This window comes from Malus sylvestris, chromosome 7 (assembly GCF_916048215.2).
Source record: "Malus sylvestris chromosome 7, drMalSylv7.2, whole genome shotgun sequence".
Classification (NCBI taxonomy): Eukaryota; Viridiplantae; Streptophyta; class Magnoliopsida; order Rosales; family Rosaceae; genus Malus; species Malus sylvestris.
The window spans coordinates 32971831-32992950 of record NC_062266.1 but is presented as its reverse complement, the minus strand read 5'-3'; the positions used below and the strand labels follow the sequence as shown (position 1 = coordinate 32992950).

Below are 21120 nucleotides of genomic sequence, written 5' to 3'. Positions count from 1 at the left end.
TAACTACTACAATAATTTAGTGAATTTTACTGTTTTAATTTTCTCTTCTACAATCGTTCTCTTATTTTTTTCATTAATTCCTCCTCAATGTAATTTTAAAATAAAAATCATGAGTACAAAAACCACCCCTATAAAAATAGTCCATCAGAGCCCATGAGAGACAAAGTTCTGAAGAAAATTAGCCCACCAAATTCCATGTGGCTACACACCTTAACTAAAAAAATAATTCGACCATTTGTATTATGATATTTAGTGTACTAAATCGTATTTCTTACTCACTAAATAAGACATTGCCCAAGCATATGCTTTTGAGCACGCCAGTTTGTCTGTCAAATTGCGTTGATTGATAAGCATTGGCATTTTGGTGGGTTTAGGGTTTGGCCCCCAGGGACCCGGACGATAGAGACATCCCAACTGAAAGCACACATTAGTATTTAGTATGATGGCTTTAATTTTAACTTACTCCTCCATCACCACCCAATCACCCATACTCCATTCAAAGGAGGACCACTCAGATTAAACATTTCATCCCTAGTTTCTTCATCAGACGGGTTTATTGAACGACAGTCCACAATAAATTAATTAACATTGACGAGGAAATAGAAAGTATGGTTGAATGACTATGGCAACGCTCGCACTGAGTGAAATCACGTGGTGCCAGGCCAATAAGAATTTTTTTTTGTGTCAAAACGTTGGACGAAGTCGGTTGACCTCCGCGTAGGTACGTACCATAATGTAAATGCTAGACCGTTTGTGTGTGGTTTGAAGTTTGAACAGTCTACTTGATCAGACTATCACACACACAATTTTATTGACACCAAAGTATAAAAAAAGTCCCATATTTTTGTGAAAAATGTATGTAATCTGAAAACCCTATCTAGAAAGAATCCAGCAGCCTTTCTTTCATCCCACAGCACCTGCTTGCCTCAGTGAGCACATGCAAACAATTCAAAAAATTAACACTTTTCCAGAATTTCACATGTTGTCTATCTTTTTGTTTTTGTTTTTCGTACTTTCTATCAATTCAATAATTCATGAATACAATGCAAACGATGGTACTAATTAAGGCCTGATAAATAGGTCGTGTTTGTATTATATATTAATGGGTTGTATTGTGTTAAACTTGTTACCTTAACAAGTGACTTAATAATAACCCGATCCGTTAATAGGTCGTATCGTTTTGTGTCGGATTACGAGTCATGCAAAAAATTATCATACTTAATGTCAAAATCTGACAAACGATATCTTATTAGATTTTTAACGAATGACCCGATAACAATTCAACTTGTTAACGGTTTCTTAACGAATGACTCGATAACAACCCAACTTATTGACAAATTGACCCCAAACATGCTACATTATGTCGTTTTGTGACGAGTTACCTGAGTCATCAAGAAAATTTCAAGCCCTTAAATGTAAAACAAAGATAAACACAAGAGACAGAGGCCATGAAATAAACCCACCATCAAACAAAATGCACTTTTAATCATCACAATGTTTACATAACACCAACCTCATATCACAGACTCGATTAACACATTCAATAAACATATTTTCGGACCACTGAACTGCTACCATCTAAAAACTAAGGACAATGAAAAAAAAACCAAACACGTGAATAATGGCCGAAGAACTGACGAGAATCCAGCAATTCAAACCCCAAATAAGGAATTAAAAAACAAAACCATAATTAAATCCACACCATAACTGAAGCAAAACAGAGAACAGATGAGAATCGAGATCCAAGATCAAGCCTCCTCCTGAGCTTCCTCCTCTTCTTCATAGTCGTACCCCTCCTCATCGGCTGTAGCATCCTGGTACTGCTGGTACTCTGAAACAAGGTCATTCATGTTGCTCTCTGCCTCAGTGAACTCCATCTCATCCATTCCCTCTCCGGTGTACCAATGCAAGAAAGCCTTTCTTCGGAACATAGCAGTGAACTGCTCACTCACCCTCCTGAACATTTCCTGAATGGAGGTGGAGTTGCCAATGAAGGTCGAGGCCATCTTCAGACCGGTTGGTGGAATATCACAAACAGTGGACTTGACATTGTTTGGGATCCACTCAACAAAGTAGGATGAGTTCTTGTTTTGCACATTGATCATCTGTTCGTCAACTTCCTTGGTGCTCATCTTGCCACGGAACATGGCTGAAGCAGTCAAATACCGTCCATGACGTGGATCAGCGGCGCACATCATGTTCTTTGCATCCCACATCTGTTGAGTGAGCTCTGGAACAGTAAGGGCCCTGTACTGCTGTGATCCGCGGGATGTGAGTGGAGCAAACCCAACCATGAAGAAGTGCAGTCGGGGGAATGGGATGAGATTAACAGCAAGCTTGCGAAGATCTGAGTTGAGTTGACCAGGGAAACGAAGGCAGCAAGTTACGCCACTCATGGTAGCAGAAATAAGATGATTGAGGTCGCCAACTGAACCAAGAAGGAATCATTAGTTAGATTATGTAATGTTTCACAATTTAGCATATAAATGTAACAACAGAGCCATTTTAACGACAATTTCAAAAGGCATTTGAAAAATGGCGCATCAAAGAGTGAAACAGTGCCTAAGAAGTTACGGAATACAAGTGAAGGAAAATTTCACAGGTGCCAAGTAATTAGTGTTCCACCTATAAGCACAAGGCTACAGGCTTCTGTGTTTATAAGCAGGACCAATTAGTCCAATTGCATAACCTATACAATGGTGACCCGAAAGAAAAGGACCAGCAAGAGAACCTTACCAATGCAAGGGGACTCAACCACAACTTGTCAATATAAAAAAAAGGGCAACCCCTAGCCAACAATGCTTTTTGGTCTGCGAGGGTCAGGGGAAACGTCTATCTTACGCAGGGAACATCTATCTTACGCAGCCTTACTCTTACTTTGCAAAGAGTGCCTCAAAGACTCGAACATGTAACCTTTTGGTCACAAAGGAGCAACCTTTCGGTTGCGCCATGTGCATAACTATTACTGCATACAATTTGAATCTTATGCACTTTTGATACGGATACAAACAAAGATAATATGAACAATTCACTCTCGAAACCCAATGTAATAATCACTATTCAACCAAGTCAAAATTCAATTCCTTTTTACTCGACATAAGCATACCAAAACACAATATCAAATCCCACATACTAATGCCGAATCCAAGATAGTATAGCATAAACATATTCAAATTCAACTTGGTAAATTTCAATTACGATTCAACAGGATACATTATACAAACAGAAGAAAACTCACAGCTGGGAGTAGTGAGCTTCAGTGTCCGGAAGCAAATGTCGTAGAGAGCTTCGTTGTCCAAAACCATACACTCATCTGCATTTTCAACAAGCTGGTGAACAGAGAGAGTTGCATTGTATGGCTCAACGACGGTGTCAGACACCTTTGGCGACGGAAACACGGAGAATGTGAGCATCATTCGGTCCGGATACTCCTCTCGGATCTTGGAAATGAGAAGAGTTCCCATTCCGGACCCAGTCCCGCCTCCCAAAGAGTGACAAACCTGAAATCCTGTTGCCAAACAAGTCATAAACCCCACAATTCGGACACTATAACGCAGAAATTGTATCCAAACAGAGTATAACCAAAATCTTGTATCCAAAAACTCGAAATTTTGGAAAATGTACACTGATCAAATGATCTAGCAACTAAAATCGAACTCGAATTATACCTTGCAAGCAATCGCAGTTCTCGGCCTCCTTCCTGACGACGTCGAGAACGGAGTCGATCAACTCGGCGCCTTCGGTGTAGTGGCCCTTGGCCCAGTTGTTTCCGGCGCCGGACTGGCCGAAAACGAAGTTATCTGGGCGGAAAATCTGGCCGTATGGCCCAGATCTGACGCTGTCCATGGTTCCCGGCTCGAGATCCATGAGGACGGCGCGTGGGACAAACCTCCCGCAACTGGCCTCGTTGTAGTAGACATTGACGCGCTCGAGCTGGAGCTCGTTGTCGCCCTGGTATCGGCCGGTGGAGTCGATACCGTGTTCGGCGCAGACGACCTCCCAGAACTTGGCGCCGATCTGGTTCCCGCACTGGCCTCCCTGGATGTGGAGAATCTCACGCATTTTGGAGAGCGGTGGAGGAGAGAGAGCGACTGCAGAGACAGAGGGAGAGAGAGAGAAGAATGTTCTCGGAGAGAGAAATGGTCAGGGAAGAAGACGAAGGGTTTGGGGGAGTGAGGGACTGTCGTCTGGGGATTTATAGCGGGCTGGGATGACGGACGAGTTTGACGGCGCCGTTTGGTTTGAGTGGGAATTTAAATTTTGAAAAGCGAACTGTAATTTCGGGAGGCAGAATCCTGCGACCCTCTTGCATTCCTGCTAGGGACGTATTTTATGTAAGCCGTTGATATGGTTGGATATTTGGGAGTCAATTTTGATTGGCGGTTTGGATGGTAGGGGATTCGGAGGGATTGGTGTGGTTGCAGGGATGCTGTGCTTAACGCTTGAGAAACGACTGCAGATATTGTGTTCTACGCGCTGAGGTGGATGACGGTTACGCGCCAGCGGTATTGTGGGGTAAATGGGATGTTGGATTGGTTTGGATGAGTGCACAGAGAAAGTCTTGCGGAGTCGCACATGAGTCTCGCACCGGGACATGTGACTGGAATAGACTATACGAGGGTCATGTGAGTGGCATTTTTTGGAGATCAAGATGACTTATAGAGACATTTCAACTTCTTTTTAACCATAAGCTCGGCTTTCACATCAGCATCGGATTTCGAACTTGAAACCTCTAGTTTTTAGTTTTAAGAAAATTTAGTGTGTGTTTATGTTCTTAATTTTGGAGATGGTGCTTTTTAAGTAAGTGTTTTTCTCTTTTTTCTCAAAACTTTGGATACATCACAAAGCATGTGTTTGTTTTTATAGGATCAAGTCTTAGTTGTTTTAGATTGAACGATTATATTATGTGGTTATCGGGTCACACGTACAAGACATATTATTTTTTTCTTCATATTATGGTTTCATACTCGTTTCTTTTATATCTCACTCTTAGTGTCCACTACACTTATACGGTTATCTGGTCACAAGAAATTGTGTTCTCTTCTTTATAAGGTGTTAACTCTAAGAAAGTCTAATCGTATTTCTCATTCTAAATTTGTACTAGGTCTTAAGTTCAAATATCTCTTCTCATTAATAATAAATAACAACAGGTATTTAAAAAAATTTAAAACAAATCGTCGATAACTATAGGAGTCGTGATTCGGACTCTCACATCATCTATTAGATATAAAATCGATTACATGAAGTGTGGTCTATGTTTGTTTATCAACACTTCAACAACTTTGGGAAATTATATGGTTTAGATGTCACATACCAAAGCTTTTTCCTTAATATATCTTTGGGCCACAAGTGAAGTGAGATACTTTGTTGGAGACAAAAATAATGATGGCCTGTACCAAATGCACATTACACTCAATCTTAGATTAGTGAAAAGTGGCCCAAAAGAGAAGAAGCAAAGTCGTCATCATCGTAATCATAGCGAGATCGAGTGTACCCATCACTCAACCCTTCGTGCCAAAGCTAAGAAACTCCATCATTTCTAATTTTATAGGTAAAGCTACTAATAAGATATGGCCACCCATCAAACCAACTTACTTGTCGCATGTTTCATCTTCATGTGTTATACGTGACGAAAGACGCCAAGAGATGAAGTTGTAAAACTCGTTATATGCAAGTTATTCTTTATAATTTGAGGCATATGTATGTTTACATGATGAAAAATGTAGAGAGATGAGGTTGTAAAACTCGTTACACACAAATTATTCTTTATAATTTGAGGACAAAAATTTATAACGATATTCAAAATTCAATTATGTCTTGTCATCCGTTTTAACTTTATCACATCGCATTGTGAGACTGATTTGAGATACCAAAAAAGTAATTGACTACTAAAGAGAAGTTGATCAACAATGAGAATGCCACAATCATCGCAGAGCGAGTCCTACATTTATCACGCGTTTTAACTTTTCAACTCTAGCAATATAAAATTAATTTGTGATCATATAAAACTGCCAAAATGACACTATCGTTTCATAAAGGTATTCGCCGGTTTTAGAGAGGGCTCATTGGCTTTGCAGGAGGTCAGTGGCAAAGAGCAGAAAGGTTATGACTCCGACAAGGATTCAGTTTGCGACACCCTTACGCTTTAGTTTGCGGACATTCCAAGCAAACCCAACATTCATGTTCTTGACCCCATAAGTTAATCAATAGGATAGGATGGTCTTTTTACTTGAGATTGACCAAAGGCTGAAACTGTATTGGACCATAAGCCCAATAGAAATATTCTGAAGTTCTAATGCTCGGCCCATTTAGTGATCATTCCTATCGGGCCAATACGAACGCCGCAAAGCCCATGAGGCAATGAGACCATGAGGCCCGGAGCTGAAGTCAATAACTAATTATGATGAATTCCGTTGACTTTTAGTTAATCGAATGAATTACCCCCATTTTACACCCTCTTTAGTTTTTGTTTTCTCCATATTGCACATTGAAATGTCCGCCTTAATTTACGATTAATGTTTGTTTAGTTGTTTAATACTCCAATTAAATTAGCAACGTGAATAACGTGAGAGTCGTTTATGAAAGTGCATAAAAATCACACCTGCAGGGATAGACAATGGTTATGGCAGACGGGTAACCGCTGTTATTTACCAATAACCGTTTAAGCTCTTACTCGCATAACCGTTTACTCGTTGAGTAATTGCATAGACAGTTAACCATACCCAAAATCGCGTACCCATTTAACCGTAACCATTAACCTGTTTTGAACTTGTTTACCAATTTTTACTCATTTTACCCCTTTTTTTCACCCATCACAATTTTTTAACAACTTAAAAATTAAAATGAAATTTGTCATAATTTTTAAACACCGTTAGTGGTATATTTAACATGTATTTCCATATTTTCATATTTTAAGTCTTCAAAAAACTTATACATATTATTGTACCATTGATGAAACATATTACGATTGCTGTATGCTCACGTTATACAAGTCGTTCTTATTACAAAACTTGTATGGTTATCAATCAATTAATATTATAAGAAAAAGAGAAAATAAAACAAATACTAACACATCAAAATAGCAACTCAGTGTCCATGAAAATAAATTAGGAAGCAGTCTAGGACTCTCGCATGGAGATTAGTCAGCGGCACCACAAACAATTGCTCTTTCCTCAATTATTTATCACATGTCAAACCAATCCAAACCTCCAATCCAATTAATCCAAAATATAAATCATTGAATTTTGAATAAAAATAAAAAGAGAAAACTAGGTTTTGTAGTTGATGGAAGTCAGAACGAGGTGGAGATGAGAGAGAGAGATGAGCGGCAGAAGTATGGGAGAGGTCGAACAATTTAGAGTTTTTAGTTTTTTTTCATTTACATATATTAAAATAAACGGTTAAATAGGTACCCGCGGGTAATAATCATAATCACTCATTTAAATTTCACAGGTAAATGGTTATATCCATAACTGTTTATTTGTTTTAAATAGTTACTCATAACCATAACCATGAGTTTCAAATGGACGGGTAATCGCGGTTACTCATACCCGCGGATATTTTGCCCATCCCTACTTGAACCATTAGAATTTTAATTACCGCATCCATAGTCTAGCTAAGCGAATTTTATGCATCATTATTTGATACAGTAACATACTACACCAAGGGATGGTATTTTTTATTAAGTTTCACAACCGGCGAGTCATTATAAATAAGAATCGAACTCTTACTAGTCGATTGGTTGTAATTTTCTACAAGTGGAGCCACTGACTTTCCTTTAGGAGACTATCTTGTGTAAGGAGGCAAAAGCCATGTTGGTTTTTATTGTGTATTCCTTTCAGATGTTTTAAACACCTACACACTCCATCCAAGGATGATACTATAGGAGAGTTCGAGCTGCTTAGAGAAAAAGACAGGCACAAATAGTAATAATATAGCAGATCAAAAGTAAATGATTGGTGCAGCAAATCTTGACGGGGACCAACCTCACAACAAAGTACCAGTAGTTCTGGCAAATGGCAATAGCCATGGCAAGTGATGGTGCTTTCATTGCTTTGGGTGATGATATTTTAATTACTGCAGCTGCAGGTTAATGAATTCACTCTTTCTTCTTTCTTGTTTGCTGCAGCTGGAATCCATAATCCAGTTGGATTTTATCATTTGAAGATTTTCTTTTAAACTTGATATAACAACATATTACATTTAAGCGTGGAGCGGTTTAGGTTATGTTATGTAATGAAAGAGCAATAGTGAATTATAATTGATCTCGCGATTTATAAAGTTGTATATAAAGTTTCTCATTTACTAGTTTATGAATACCACTAAAAATACTTAAAAGGGTATTTGGTCGATTATAAGAATCGGAAGGGACATTCGTTTCACTTCCGAGAGATGTCTACCTTCTAGACTTAAGAGCAAAGAACCCAAGGTTATGATTGTCTTGTATGCATGGTTTGTTTGTGGGTGGGTGGTTGCATTGGGTGTGTGTAAATAGAGAACAATTAAATTGGATGAGAACAAATAAATTACATTTGGTATAATATTTTGGTGGATATGAGTGTTAGGTTTTTACCCATGTATCTCGTTTTGTGTTCAAAACTCTTATTTCTCTTAAATTATTGTAATAGTTTCAACAATTTGTAGAAAATTTATGTTTATTTCAAGGGTAACAATAATCTTCATAAAATCACTTGTTTGTTGGAAAATCAACTAATCTCATTGTCAACGAGCTCAGCTAGTGATGTCTATATGGTATTCATAAAAAATTATAAAAGAAGAAAGATCGGCTAAGCCACGATTGTTCACTTTTTTGAAGACCGACTCCAATAGGCATATACATGTGGTACTTGGTGACATTAGTTTTAATTTCTACTAGGCTTTACTTTACTTGTACATAGCAACACTTAATTATGTGGACTGCACTCTGAAATTTTACTTATCACAAATGAAGATTACACGTGATATATGGACCATTAATGAAATGCTCATTTCTCTTAACGATGCCCTAAAAGAAAAACAAAAAACTTAACCTAATTAATAATTTTTTAATTAATGCTTAACCTAATTAATGATTTTTTTTATGTATGCTTGAGGTGCTTAACCAAAACAAGCTTTACCCTGTTTGTAATGACTAGTGTACCCAAAATATCAATTCGTGAATTGTGAAGAAAAACAAAAACATTATACATGATATGCACATTTGTTGCCACAAAACCAACGAAGCAATGAGAATATGAGGCCCGGTGCCCAATTCAATAACTCGTTACAATGAAATCCGTTGATTTTTAGTTAAACAAATGAACTAACTCCATTTTACACCCTCTTTAGTTTTAATTTTCTCCATATTGCACATTGAAATGTCCGCCATAATTTACGATTAATGTTTGTTTAGTTGTTTAATACTCCAATTAAATTAGCAACGTGAATAACGTGAGAGTCGTTTATGAAAGTGCATAAAAATCACACTTGCAGGATGGGCAATGGTTATGGCAGACGGGTAACCGCTGTTATTTACCAATAACCGTTTAAGCTCTTATCCGCATAACTGTTTACCATTTGGATAATTGCATAGACAGTTAAGCATACCCAAAATCGTGTACCAATTTAACCGTAATCATTTACCCATTTTAAACTTGTTTACCAATTTTTACTCATTTTACCCCTTTTTTCACCCATCACGTTTTTTTAACAACTTGAAAATTAAAATAGAAATTTGTCATAATTTTTAAACACCGTTATTAGTATATTTAACATCTATGTCCGTATTTTCATATTTTAAATCTTCAAAAAACTTGTACATATTATTGTATCATTGATGAAACATATTACGATTGCCGTATGCTCATGTCATGCAAGTCGTTCTCATTACAAAACTTATGTGGTTGGCAATCAATTAATATTATAAGAAAAAAAGAAAATAAAACAAATACTGAGACATCAAAATAGCAACTCAGTGTCCATGAAAATAAATTAGGAAGCAGTCTAGGACTCTCGCATGGAGATTAGTCAGCGGCACCACAAACAATTGCTTCCTTTCCTCAATTATTTATCACATGTCAGACCAATCCAAACCTCCAATCCAATTAATCCAAAATATAAATCATTGAATTTTGAATAAAAATAAAAAGGGAAAACTGGGTTTTGTAGTTGATGGAAGTCAGAACGAGGCGGAGATGAGAGAGAGAGATGAGCGGCAGAAGTATGGGAGAGGTCGAACAATTTAGAGTTTTTAGTGTTTTTTCATTTACATATATTAGAATAAACAGTTAAATGGGTACCCGTGGGTAAAAATCATAATCACTTATTTAAATTTCACAAGTAAATGGTTATATCTATAACTGTTTATTTGTTTTAAATAATTACTTATAACCGTAACTATGAGTTTCAAATGGACGGGTAACCGCGGTTATTCATACCCCAGGTTATTTTGCACATCCTTACTTGCACTATTAGAATTTTAATTGCCGCACCCATAATCTAGCTAGGCAAATTTTATGCATCATTGTTTGATACAGTAACATACAACGCTAAGGGATGGTAATTTTGATTAAGTTTCACAACCGGCGAGTCATTATAAATAAGAATCGAACTCTTACTAGTCGATTGGTTGTAATTTTCTACAAGTGGAGCCACTGACTTTCCTTTAGGAGACTATCTTGTGTAAGGAGGCAAAAGCCATGTTGGTTTTTATTGTGTATTCCTTTCAGATGTTTTAAACACCTACACACTCCATCCAAGGATGATACTATAGGAGAGTTCGAGCTGCTTAGAGAAAAAGACAGGCACAAATAGTAATAATATAGCAGATCAAAAGTAAATGATTGGTGCAGCAAATCTTGACGGGGACCAACCTCACAACAAAGTACCAGTAGTTCTGGCAAATGGCAATAGCCATGGCAAGTGATGGTGCTTTCATTGCTTTGGGTGATGATATTTTAATTACTGCAGCTGCAGGTTAATGAATTCACTCTTTCTTCTTTCTTGTTTGCTGCAGCTGGAATCCATAATCCAGTTGGATTTTATCATTTGAAGATTTTCTTTTAAACTTGATATAACAACATATTACATTTAAGCGTGGAGCGGTTTAGGTTATGTTATGTAATGAAAGAGCAATAGTGAATTATAATTGATCTCGCGATTTATAAAGTTGTATATAAAGTTTCTCATTTACTAGTTTATGAATACCACTAAAAATACTTAAAAGGGTATTTGGTCGATTATAAGAATCGGAAGGGACATTCGTTTCACTTCCGAGAGATGTCTACCTTCTAGACTTAAGAGCAAAGAACCCAAGGTTATGATTGTCTTGTATGCATGGTTTGTTTGTGGGTGGGTGGTTGCATTGGGTGTGTGTAAATAGAGAACAATTAAATTGGATGAGAACAAATAAATTACATTTGGTATAATATTTTGGTGGATATGAGTGTTAGGTTTTTACCCATGTATCTCGTTTTGTGTTCAAAACTCTTATTTCTCTTAAATTATTGTAATAGTTTCAACAATTTGTAGAAAATTTATGTTTATTTCAAGGGTAACAATAATCTTCATAAAATCACTTGTTTGTTGGAAAATCAACTAATCTCATTGTCAACGAGCTCAGCTAGTGATGTCTATATGGTATTCATAAAAAATTATAAAAGAAGAAAGATCGGCTAAGCCACGATTGTTCACTTTTTTGAAGACCGACTCCAATAGGCATATACATGTGGTACTTGGTGACATTAGTTTTAATTTCTACTAGGCTTTACTTTACTTGTACATAGCAACACTTAATTATGAGGACTGCACTCTGAAATTTTATTTATCACAAATGAAGATTACACGTGATATATGGACCCTTAATGAAATGCTCATTTCACTTAACGATGCCCTAAAAGAAAAACAAAAAACTTAACCTAATTAATAAATTTTTAATTAATGCTTAACCTAATTAATGATTTTTTTTATGTATGCTTGAGGTGCTTAACCAAAACAAGCTTTACCCTGTTTGTAATGATTAGTGCACCCAAAATATCAATTCGTGAATTGTGAAGAAAAACAAAAACATTATACACTATCGGACATATATGATAAGCACATTTGTTGCCACAAAACCAACGAAGCAATGAGAGTATGAGGCCCCGTGCCCAAGTCAATAACTCGTTACAATAAAATCCGTTGATTTTTAGTTAAACGAATGAACTAACTCCATTTTACACCCTCTTTAGTTTTAATTTTCTCCATATTGCACATTGAAATATCCACCTTAATTTATGATTAATGTTTGTTTAGTTGTTTAATATTAAAATCAAATTAGCAACGTGACATATGTGAGAGTAATTTATGAAAGTGCATAAAAATCACACTTGAAACGATATAATTTTAATTACCGAGTCCATAGTCTAGCTAGGTGGATTCTAACCGTCACTGTTTGATACAATAATATATTGCACGTAGTGATAAATTTGATTAAGTTGCAAACTGAGTGCTTCGTTATAAATTAGAATTAAACTCGTGTCATCTACAAGAGTCGAAAATAAGATATTTTATTAAAAAAATGTTACTGGTAATAGATTATCACATAATATTATTCTTATTAGAAGATTTTTTGTCTCAAAAAAAAAATATTATTACTAGTAGAATGGTTGTAATTTTCTACAAGTGGGCCACTGACTTTACTTTTGGAGGCTTTCTTGTGTAAGAAGGCAAAAGCCACATTGTTTTTTATGGTTTATTCCTTGCGAAAGTTTGAATCACTCAGGACGAGTTCAAGACGTTCAGAGATACTTGGTACTGTCAAAGAACGAGACTTGGACCTAATATAATGATTCATATTGGTGCAGCAAATTTGGAGGAGGGACCTACCTCACAACAAAGTATATGGCTCAACTTGGGGATTTTCACCGCTGTTTCGGTGTATAATAACCGTTAAATCTTTGATAAAAAATACATAAATTATGCTTCGAGGATTAAAATGCACAAAATATAAAATGCTTGAAGCACCATGGAATTTTTGCTCAGCTTGTACTTGCAATAGGCATATCGGATTTTAACTAGCAAGAGATACTATTTCGAACGATTGGTTTGGGAGAAAGTGCTTCTTGGATCATGATAGCAAACCTCTGGTGATACATACCTAATGTGTCTATAAAACCTCATACCTTATTTCTATTATATATAAATTTACAGAGCATATTGTTACAATATGCATGATTATACTTTCAATTTCAGTTGATATTATTCTCTTCAGCCTAATGTACTCACTTAAATTCAAGAATGACACTGATTGTAGTTGAACTGAAGGACCAAACTAAGTGAACATGTCACAAAGTACTTAAAGAATAAACACATCGAACAAACTTGAAGTCTGTAACATAAGTTGAAGGAAGTTTTATTTTTCAAGTGTTCCTTCACTTATATAATAATGTGTGTTGTACCATCCTGTATTTTGCGTACTTGAAAAATATCTCCATAAAAGAGGAACGAGGCAAAAGCCGGGTTGTTTTTTATCGTTTATTCCTTGCGGATGTTTTAAACACCAACACACTCCACCCACGGATGATAATATAGGAGTGATCCAGCTGTTTAGAGAAAAAGACTGGTACAAGTAATAATAATATAGCAGATAAAAAATAAATAATTTCTGCAGCAAATCTTGAAGGGGACCAACCTCACACAAACTACTGTTCTGGCAAAGTGGCAATAGCCTTAGCAAGTAATGATGCTTTGGGTGCTGATCTTTTAATTACTGCAGGTTAATGAATTCACTCTTTCTTCTGTTCTTGCTTGCTGCAGAGCTGGAGGACACAATGTATTACTGCATCCATAATTTAGGTGGATTTTCTCATTTGAAGATTTTCTTTTTAGTTTATTTAGGTTAAGTTATGTAATGGAATTATTGTAGTGAATTAAAATTAATTTAGTCACTTATAAAAGTCGTATATAAAATTTTTCATTTACAAGTTTAGGATATCACAAAAAATAATTAAAGGGTATTTTGGTGGATTACAAAAATCGAAAGCGACATTCATTTCACTTTCAAGAGATGTCTACTTCTTAGACTTAAGAGCAAAGAACCCAAGGTTATGATTATATGCATGCTTTGTGGGTAGGTCGTTGCATTGGTTGTGTGTAAATAGAGAGTTAATAAATTGGAAGAGAACAAATAAATTGCAGGTGGTCTAATATCTTAATAGATAGAGTGTTAGTTTTTCACTCATACGTCTCGAGTTCGAAACTCCCATTTTTCCTAAATTATTGCAATAGTTTCAACTCCTCTCTCCCCCTCTTAATAATAAGAATAATTTATAAAAAAATAAATTAAAATGGATGAGAACAACATTGAACTTTCACACTTAATTATAATTTACAGAAAGTAAATGTTATTTTAAGGGTAACGATCTTCCTAAAATCACTTGTTCGAAATTAACTATTGGCATTGTCAATGAGCTCAGCTAGTAATGTATGTATCGTAGTTTAAAAAAAAAAATTTAGCCGATGGTTACGTCATGATAATTCAGTCATTTGAAGACCGGAAATACTCGAGCCATAATATTTATATGGTAGGTTGGACATATAAATACTTAATTATGGGACTGCACTCTGATACTTTATTTATCACAAAAGTCGTTTTTCATTCCATTTTGGATTTTTTATTTTTATTTTACACCTTTTCCAATTATCCTTGCCATATAAAAATATACCTCATCTCTCCATGTACTCTAAGTCCCTCGATCCGTTTTCTTTACCCTAAAAGAAACTCCTTTGTTCTAGTTTCTCTCTCCCAAAACCCTACATTTTATACGTCCAAAATGTCTCAAACAGTACTTCATTGCCATGGCTGTACCAATCAAAGCAAGATCTTCTTAACAATTGAAGGCTTGAGGATCCATGTTCATGACAAACACCTTGCAACACATTGCGTTTGCTCTAAGAAACCGGTGTGTGCTTACCCAGTGTACTCCAAGCACCACACACACGAGTGTGTTGCTACGCATGTAAGGACTCCAACCAAGAACGAGCTGAAGAAGAAGAGGAGGTCAAAGGAGGAGGAGGGCGTAGGTACTTCTGAAGCGTAGATCCGCCAGGTCGTAGAGACTCAAGTGTGTAGGAACCTCTTATTCTAGGTACAAGTAATAATTCCCCAGCACTTGTGGTCACTCGGCGAGGCAAGCATGGCTCGTAAAGTTGTGGAATCCAGAGGCTCTAAGTTATTTATGAAATGCTATAAAGCTTGCTAAAGCTCATGATCGACATAACAATATGTAACTCCACGGGTATCTTAGATATTTACTCCATATATATATATTTAAACTGCAGTTTTTAAGTGTGTTGCTTTGTTGTGTGTTGCACTTATGCTGTGATTATACATGTTCACGAAATCATATGCATTCCATGTATTTTCTTTCCTCTCAGAAACCAAGACCATTGGAGTTGTCAACCTAGCAAGTTTATATTTTCTATCCTTTTTCATACAACGCCATGATCTGCAAACGGCCATGAATTGTACGCAATCTGATGTAACAGACAACCTGTCGTAAATCAAAGACAAAACATATGTTGGCAAGTTCACCCAATCTGACAAGCAAAAAAGAAAAAACATCAGAGATCAGTTGACGATGATAGTTTTTTGTGGAATGGTATAACAAGAAACTAGGAAATGATTGAGCTTTTTAGCCTTTGTGTATATAACCAGTGTACAATTCGATAATTTATGTAAAAAAAAAAACGTAAGAACAACATAAAAAGCATATACCTGATTGCATGATGTCAAAAGTGGAAGAGGTGTATTTTTTTGCAGAAGAATTGAAAAGATTGATGTTTTCTGGTTTTCTGGTTTGAGACTTGAGATAGAGAAGATTGATGCTTTATCAGAAGACCAATCGAAGGTTGAATAGATGTGCCTTAGAAAATAGGCTAAACCCTTTATTTATAGGTGTACCGTATACTCAATTACATGTTATGTTCCTATTTCCTAAAGGAAATAAGGAAATAGGAATACATGTTCCAACTTCCAAGAAGAATGAGGAAAATAATTACTCAAATTTCCATCGACTGTTAAATTTTTTTTTCAGCATTGAAAGAAACGGCCCTCTCTGTCAAAACCCACCAATCTTTCGAGTTTTTTGTTACCAGTTCGAACTCCGATGCTTATGTTCTTCCCCTCCATCAGTTTTTCAAAAATTCAAACACCAGAAAAGGTAGAAAACTTTATTTTTGTTTCCTGGGAAACTGAGAGCAAGAAAAAAAAACAACAAGGCAGGGGATGAAATTTTAATGCTTTGTTTTTGTTTCCCTGCATTTTCTGGATCTTCATCTTCTCCATCTATTCGGAGAAGTTTTTGTTTGAATTTTTATTACTTGGCTCTTGATGCCGCATACAGCCACCCACAACGAAATTCCAGATTCTCATCTTTGCCAAGCAGAAGCCGTCGGTTCTCCGGCAGCTGCAAGAAAATACCGGGCGGCGATGGTGGATGTTGGGGGGCTGAGAGGAATTGGAGGGGAATGATTAGAAGGTTGGGGAAGGGCCTCGGGAATGAGGTTTATTTTTTTAAATAAAAAATTCATTCATTGATTATTCTATAAATGATAAAACTATTTGGCTTTAGTGGAGCAGATGACATTATTGAATTGGAAGGGAACACCTCCCGTCATCTTTAAAAATTTGGGGCTCTTAAACCATCTCCAACCCTCGGCTAAAAGCTAAATTACCCCCCAAATTACTCCTCCAAACACTCTCCAACCTATGCTAAAATTTTAGGCTAAATGCCAAATGCTATTTCTAGGCCAAATACCCCCCCAGCTTTCCCCCCGGGCTAAATGTGAAATGTTTATCGGAATTTAAATTTTTTTAGATTAAAATGTTCATAAAATTAATTTACAATAATCTACATATTTATTTTTTTAAAAAAAATTGATTTAAGAAAAAAATTTAGGCTAATTTCATTCTTTAATAATTCCGGGCTAAAATTTTAGGGTAGAAGGGTTGGAGCAGAAAAGATGTTTCTGGGCTAAAAACTAAATTTTCCGGGCTAAAAAATTTGGCTTTTAGCCCAAGGGTTGGAGATGGTCTTAGAGATTAGTCCTTATCAAAGATAATTTTTTAGAATAAAACGTAAGAGGTTTTCAGTATTTAAAAATAATCATTTATTTCAATGCACCATGACATGTCATCTATACAAATACCACAATTTTTTACCACTATTTACATGCCTGCCACTTAAATGTTAGTACTGTAACGTCAACATTTTTGCTCTTAGATTCGTAACAGTCAACATTAGAGAGAGATTTAGAGAGAGAGCGCGTTTCATCCGGTATTGAAGCTGTAATCAATGAAAATTTTCAAATTTTCAAACATGCTATCTCCTCTCACAAACATGTTGTTCTTTTGTCATAATCATAAGCTATATGGTGTGGAATATGTGTTTAGCTGTCATAATCAACATACACGGGGTGATACTTGTATAGCTTGTTTCGTATGGTGTGCATGTTTTGGTCCGATAAGTTTCATTGTTTTAGCAAGAATTGATTTTTACAATGCACACCATGTGTTTGTTGAAAGACCTTTTGTGGAGATTTTGTATATGTTGGTGCTTGTTTCATTCGGTACGGTCAATTAGGTTCCCTTCATTAGGTACGGTCAGTTAGGTCCTCTCCATTAGGTACGGTCAGTTTGGTACACTAAATGGTTTCTGTTACGGTACTTTTCTCTACATACAAATCAGTTCCTTTCGTTTATACTTTGACTCATTTTTAATTTATTGAGTGTAGGACTATTAAAAAAATGAAAGCATTTGAGACAGCGTAAAGGATAAATGAGATTGAAAACATTGCAAAATGGCAAGTAGAATAGGATGTGAAGCAGAGGTATGAAAGCTCATTGAAAAATAGTGTATTGTGCATCTTAATTGGGAAGGGAATGAGGACATGGCCTAAAGATTTTGCTGGCTGTGCAATGCCATCATATATTTTTGTAATTTTTTTACGGTCCTTTAGGTTTGGAATGGGCAGTTAGTTACGTTGTGTATGTTTAGGTCTTCTCCATTCGGTATGACCAGTTAGGTCCCCTTCATTCGGTACGACCAATTAAGTCCCCTCCATTTGGTATTGTCATTTAGGCATTTATCTATACCTAAGGGCAATATAGGTAAACTAAAATTATAAGAAATTTGTAAAAAAATAATTAAATATGACATGGACTATATAATCTGACGTGGACATGAGTCAAAGGACTATTTTTAGTTTTTAATCTTCAATACGGTATTTTTGAAAAGTTAATCTCATTTAGGGATTAAAATGAAGTTTTCTATAAAAATTTCTCCAACTTTAGGGTTTTGTAAACGGTTTTTTCCTACATGTCTCGTTTTCTGCCTGGTCACTTTCCATCATTCACTTGCATACAAGGGCCAACTATGAACTATCAACCAAAATTGGACCCAAATAAAGTCAAGATTCTCACACCCAATTACGCCCCAGCCTTAGAGATTCTCACACCGACGACTGAAGGTCTGACTGACTAAGAGCAAGTCCACCCCTAAGGATTTTGCGCCAGCACCGAGCGTATTTATCCACTCAAGTGAACAGTAATAGACTGGAGTGAACAATAATAGGCCAAGGCATCTCCACCCCTAAAAAAATGCGTTGGCACCCAACGCATTTATTTGGTGTGTTTTTTTTTAAGTTGATTTCGGATAAGATTTTTAACCAATTTCAGATAAAATTTCAAATAAACTTAAAAAAAAAACACACTAAAATAAAATTACATACTCATCAAATAAACTTAAAAAAAAACACACTAAAATAAAATTACATAAACTCATCAAATAAACTATAAAAAAAACACACTAAAATGAAATTACATAAACTCATCAAATACACTTTATTTTTCAACCACAAACTTTATTATTTATAGAAAAAAAATAACATTTTTAAAAATTTTCTGTATTTTTTAATAATTTTTCTATATTTTTTTATAATTTTTAATAAAATTTAATATAGTTAATTAATCTGGACCGTTCGATTTAAAAAATATTCAAATCCAAGAGCCAAGGAGTTGCCATGTGGCCAACGGTCATATTTCTGACCGTTGGGCCTTTTTTTTTATTTTTTATTTTATTTTTTGTGAAACAAACGTGGACCGTTGATCTGTGATCGAACGGTCCATTTTAAAAGTCAAATTAAATTTTTGTTTACCGTTGGAAATCCAGCGGTCTACAAAAAATAGCCGTTGGAAATCCAGCGGTCTAAAAAAAATAGCCGTTGGAAATCCAACGGCTAAAAGGGAGCCACGTCTCCTACTCGGGTTGTGGTCTGAGTGCGTCTGCACACGGGCCCCGTGACATGCATGCGCCAGGCCACTTGCCCGGCTTCTTGGTCAGTCGGTTTTGAGCTGGCCCAGAGACCAGCATGGGCTGGGTCCCAAGTTGTTGCGCGGGCTGGAGGTAATGGACAGGGTGCTTGTCTGCTTTTTGGACTGAGTGCTGGGCAATGTCCACTCCGGTGGACTTGCTCTGAAGCTGCAATTTTGAGAGAGAGATTTGTGCCGGGCACCCGCGTTATTCCAAGGGTGGTTGCTGCTGCTGTGAGGTGGTAGTGTTGCTAGCATTTATGTTAGTTGGATTGCCATTATCCAAATGTGTTGAATGATGCCTTGACCGGAATATTCATCATTTCGCCTTCTTCAAGTGTGACATAACTAAATATGAGGAATTTGTGCCCAGTTTCAATGCTCCTTCAGTGCATGAAAATCTAACCATAAGGATTTGTAGTCCATTTGCTAGGGTTGCAAATTTCATTCGACAATATGAAGGTATTAATTTGAAATTTCGACTGGTGTACCTGTGTTTGCCTTTTGTATATGTACTTTTAAAAATAAATTAGAGAACAACCAAAAGATGATTTCCTTGAACTTATATGATGTTGGAGGTGAATGTATATGTATTGCTAGTAGTTTCATTTGCTTTTAAAGTACACTATCAATTTCTCCCATGAACTTTACTTAACTTTCGATTTCCCTCCTAAACTTTTTAATTGGACAATTAAGTACTCAAACTAATTTTTTTGACCGATTTCTCTTGCTCTTAGTTTTTCATTCATTTCATCTAAATTTTTGTTAAATGGGAGCATGTTAACATGTGAGGGTAGTTCAGTCGCTTCAGTCTTTAAAATAATTGAAAACCCTAGATTTCTAAAATGTGAATCTGTGCAAATTTGTGTGATTCTATAACTTTTGTGTCTGAAGGTCTAGTGAAGTGATACTTTTGTCCACAAATGAGTGTCACGTGGTGTGCACATGATAAGAGTTAACGTTTTTGAATGGAATCTATGGATAACTAACGGTAGGAGGGAAATCAGCCAAATCAGCCAAACAGTTGGTTTAAGTCCTTAATTTTCTAATTAAAAAAATTAGGAGGAAAATCGAAAGTTAAGTGAAAATTCAGGAGAATTGGCAGTTTACTCTTTGCCTTAATAATAGGTAAATTAGGTTCCGTTAAGGGCAGTAAGTGATATTGCAAAAAAAAAAAAAAAAAAAAAAAACCATGGGTGAGTTATGGTTGATTGTCCTTGCAAAAACAAAAAAAAAAAATCTCATGTTGGGAGAATAATATATGTATTAAACCGTGATGTCAAATGTTCCGAACATGCATCAAATTAATTTTTGGAGTGACAAGACAAAGAGATATGAAAATTCTTTCAGCATGTTACATGTAAACAACTAACATGGTTTTAACAAGTAAGTCACTATAACTGTAAGTTTTTGACTTTAACATTATACATCCTGAAATCCTTAAAATGAATACCAAGCACCTATCATGTCGTTGTCATTTTTTCAACCCATATCTGGAATGCATTGACGCCACGACACATATTGAATCGTCATCACCAAGAAATAGAGCAATTCACTATAACGCACATACATAACCATAACAATTCAAATCTTTGGAGTTTAAGATCGAATCTGCTGATATCCTAGCTTTGAAGACAAAATGGTCATGATGTTTAAGCCCAACAAACAGTTATAGGCTTCGGTGAAGGGGCCTCTCTTCCCCATTGAACCCAAATTAATAAATTTATTAGAGTTACTACAGAATTTTCATCTTTTGTTATTAACCATCTTATCCTTTTTATTTTCTGAAACCA

General features: G+C 36.0%; 1 protein-coding gene across 1 annotated transcript; it reads right to left on the bottom strand.

The window, feature by feature from the left end:
• Positions 1-1449: 1449 nt before the first annotated feature.
• On the bottom strand, positions 1450-4183 carry LOC126629416 (tubulin beta-1 chain-like). The gene is made up of 3 exons (XM_050299455.1): positions 3669-4183; positions 3239-3508; positions 1450-2428 (listed from the first exon to the last, which is right to left on the bottom strand). Exons 1-3 carry the CDS (start codon positions 4060-4062, stop codon positions 1749-1751), a joined length of 1344 nt encoding a protein of 447 aa, XP_050155412.1. The 5' UTR covers positions 4063-4183; the 3' UTR covers positions 1450-1748.
• Between the last annotated feature and the right edge of the window lie 16937 nt (positions 4184-21120).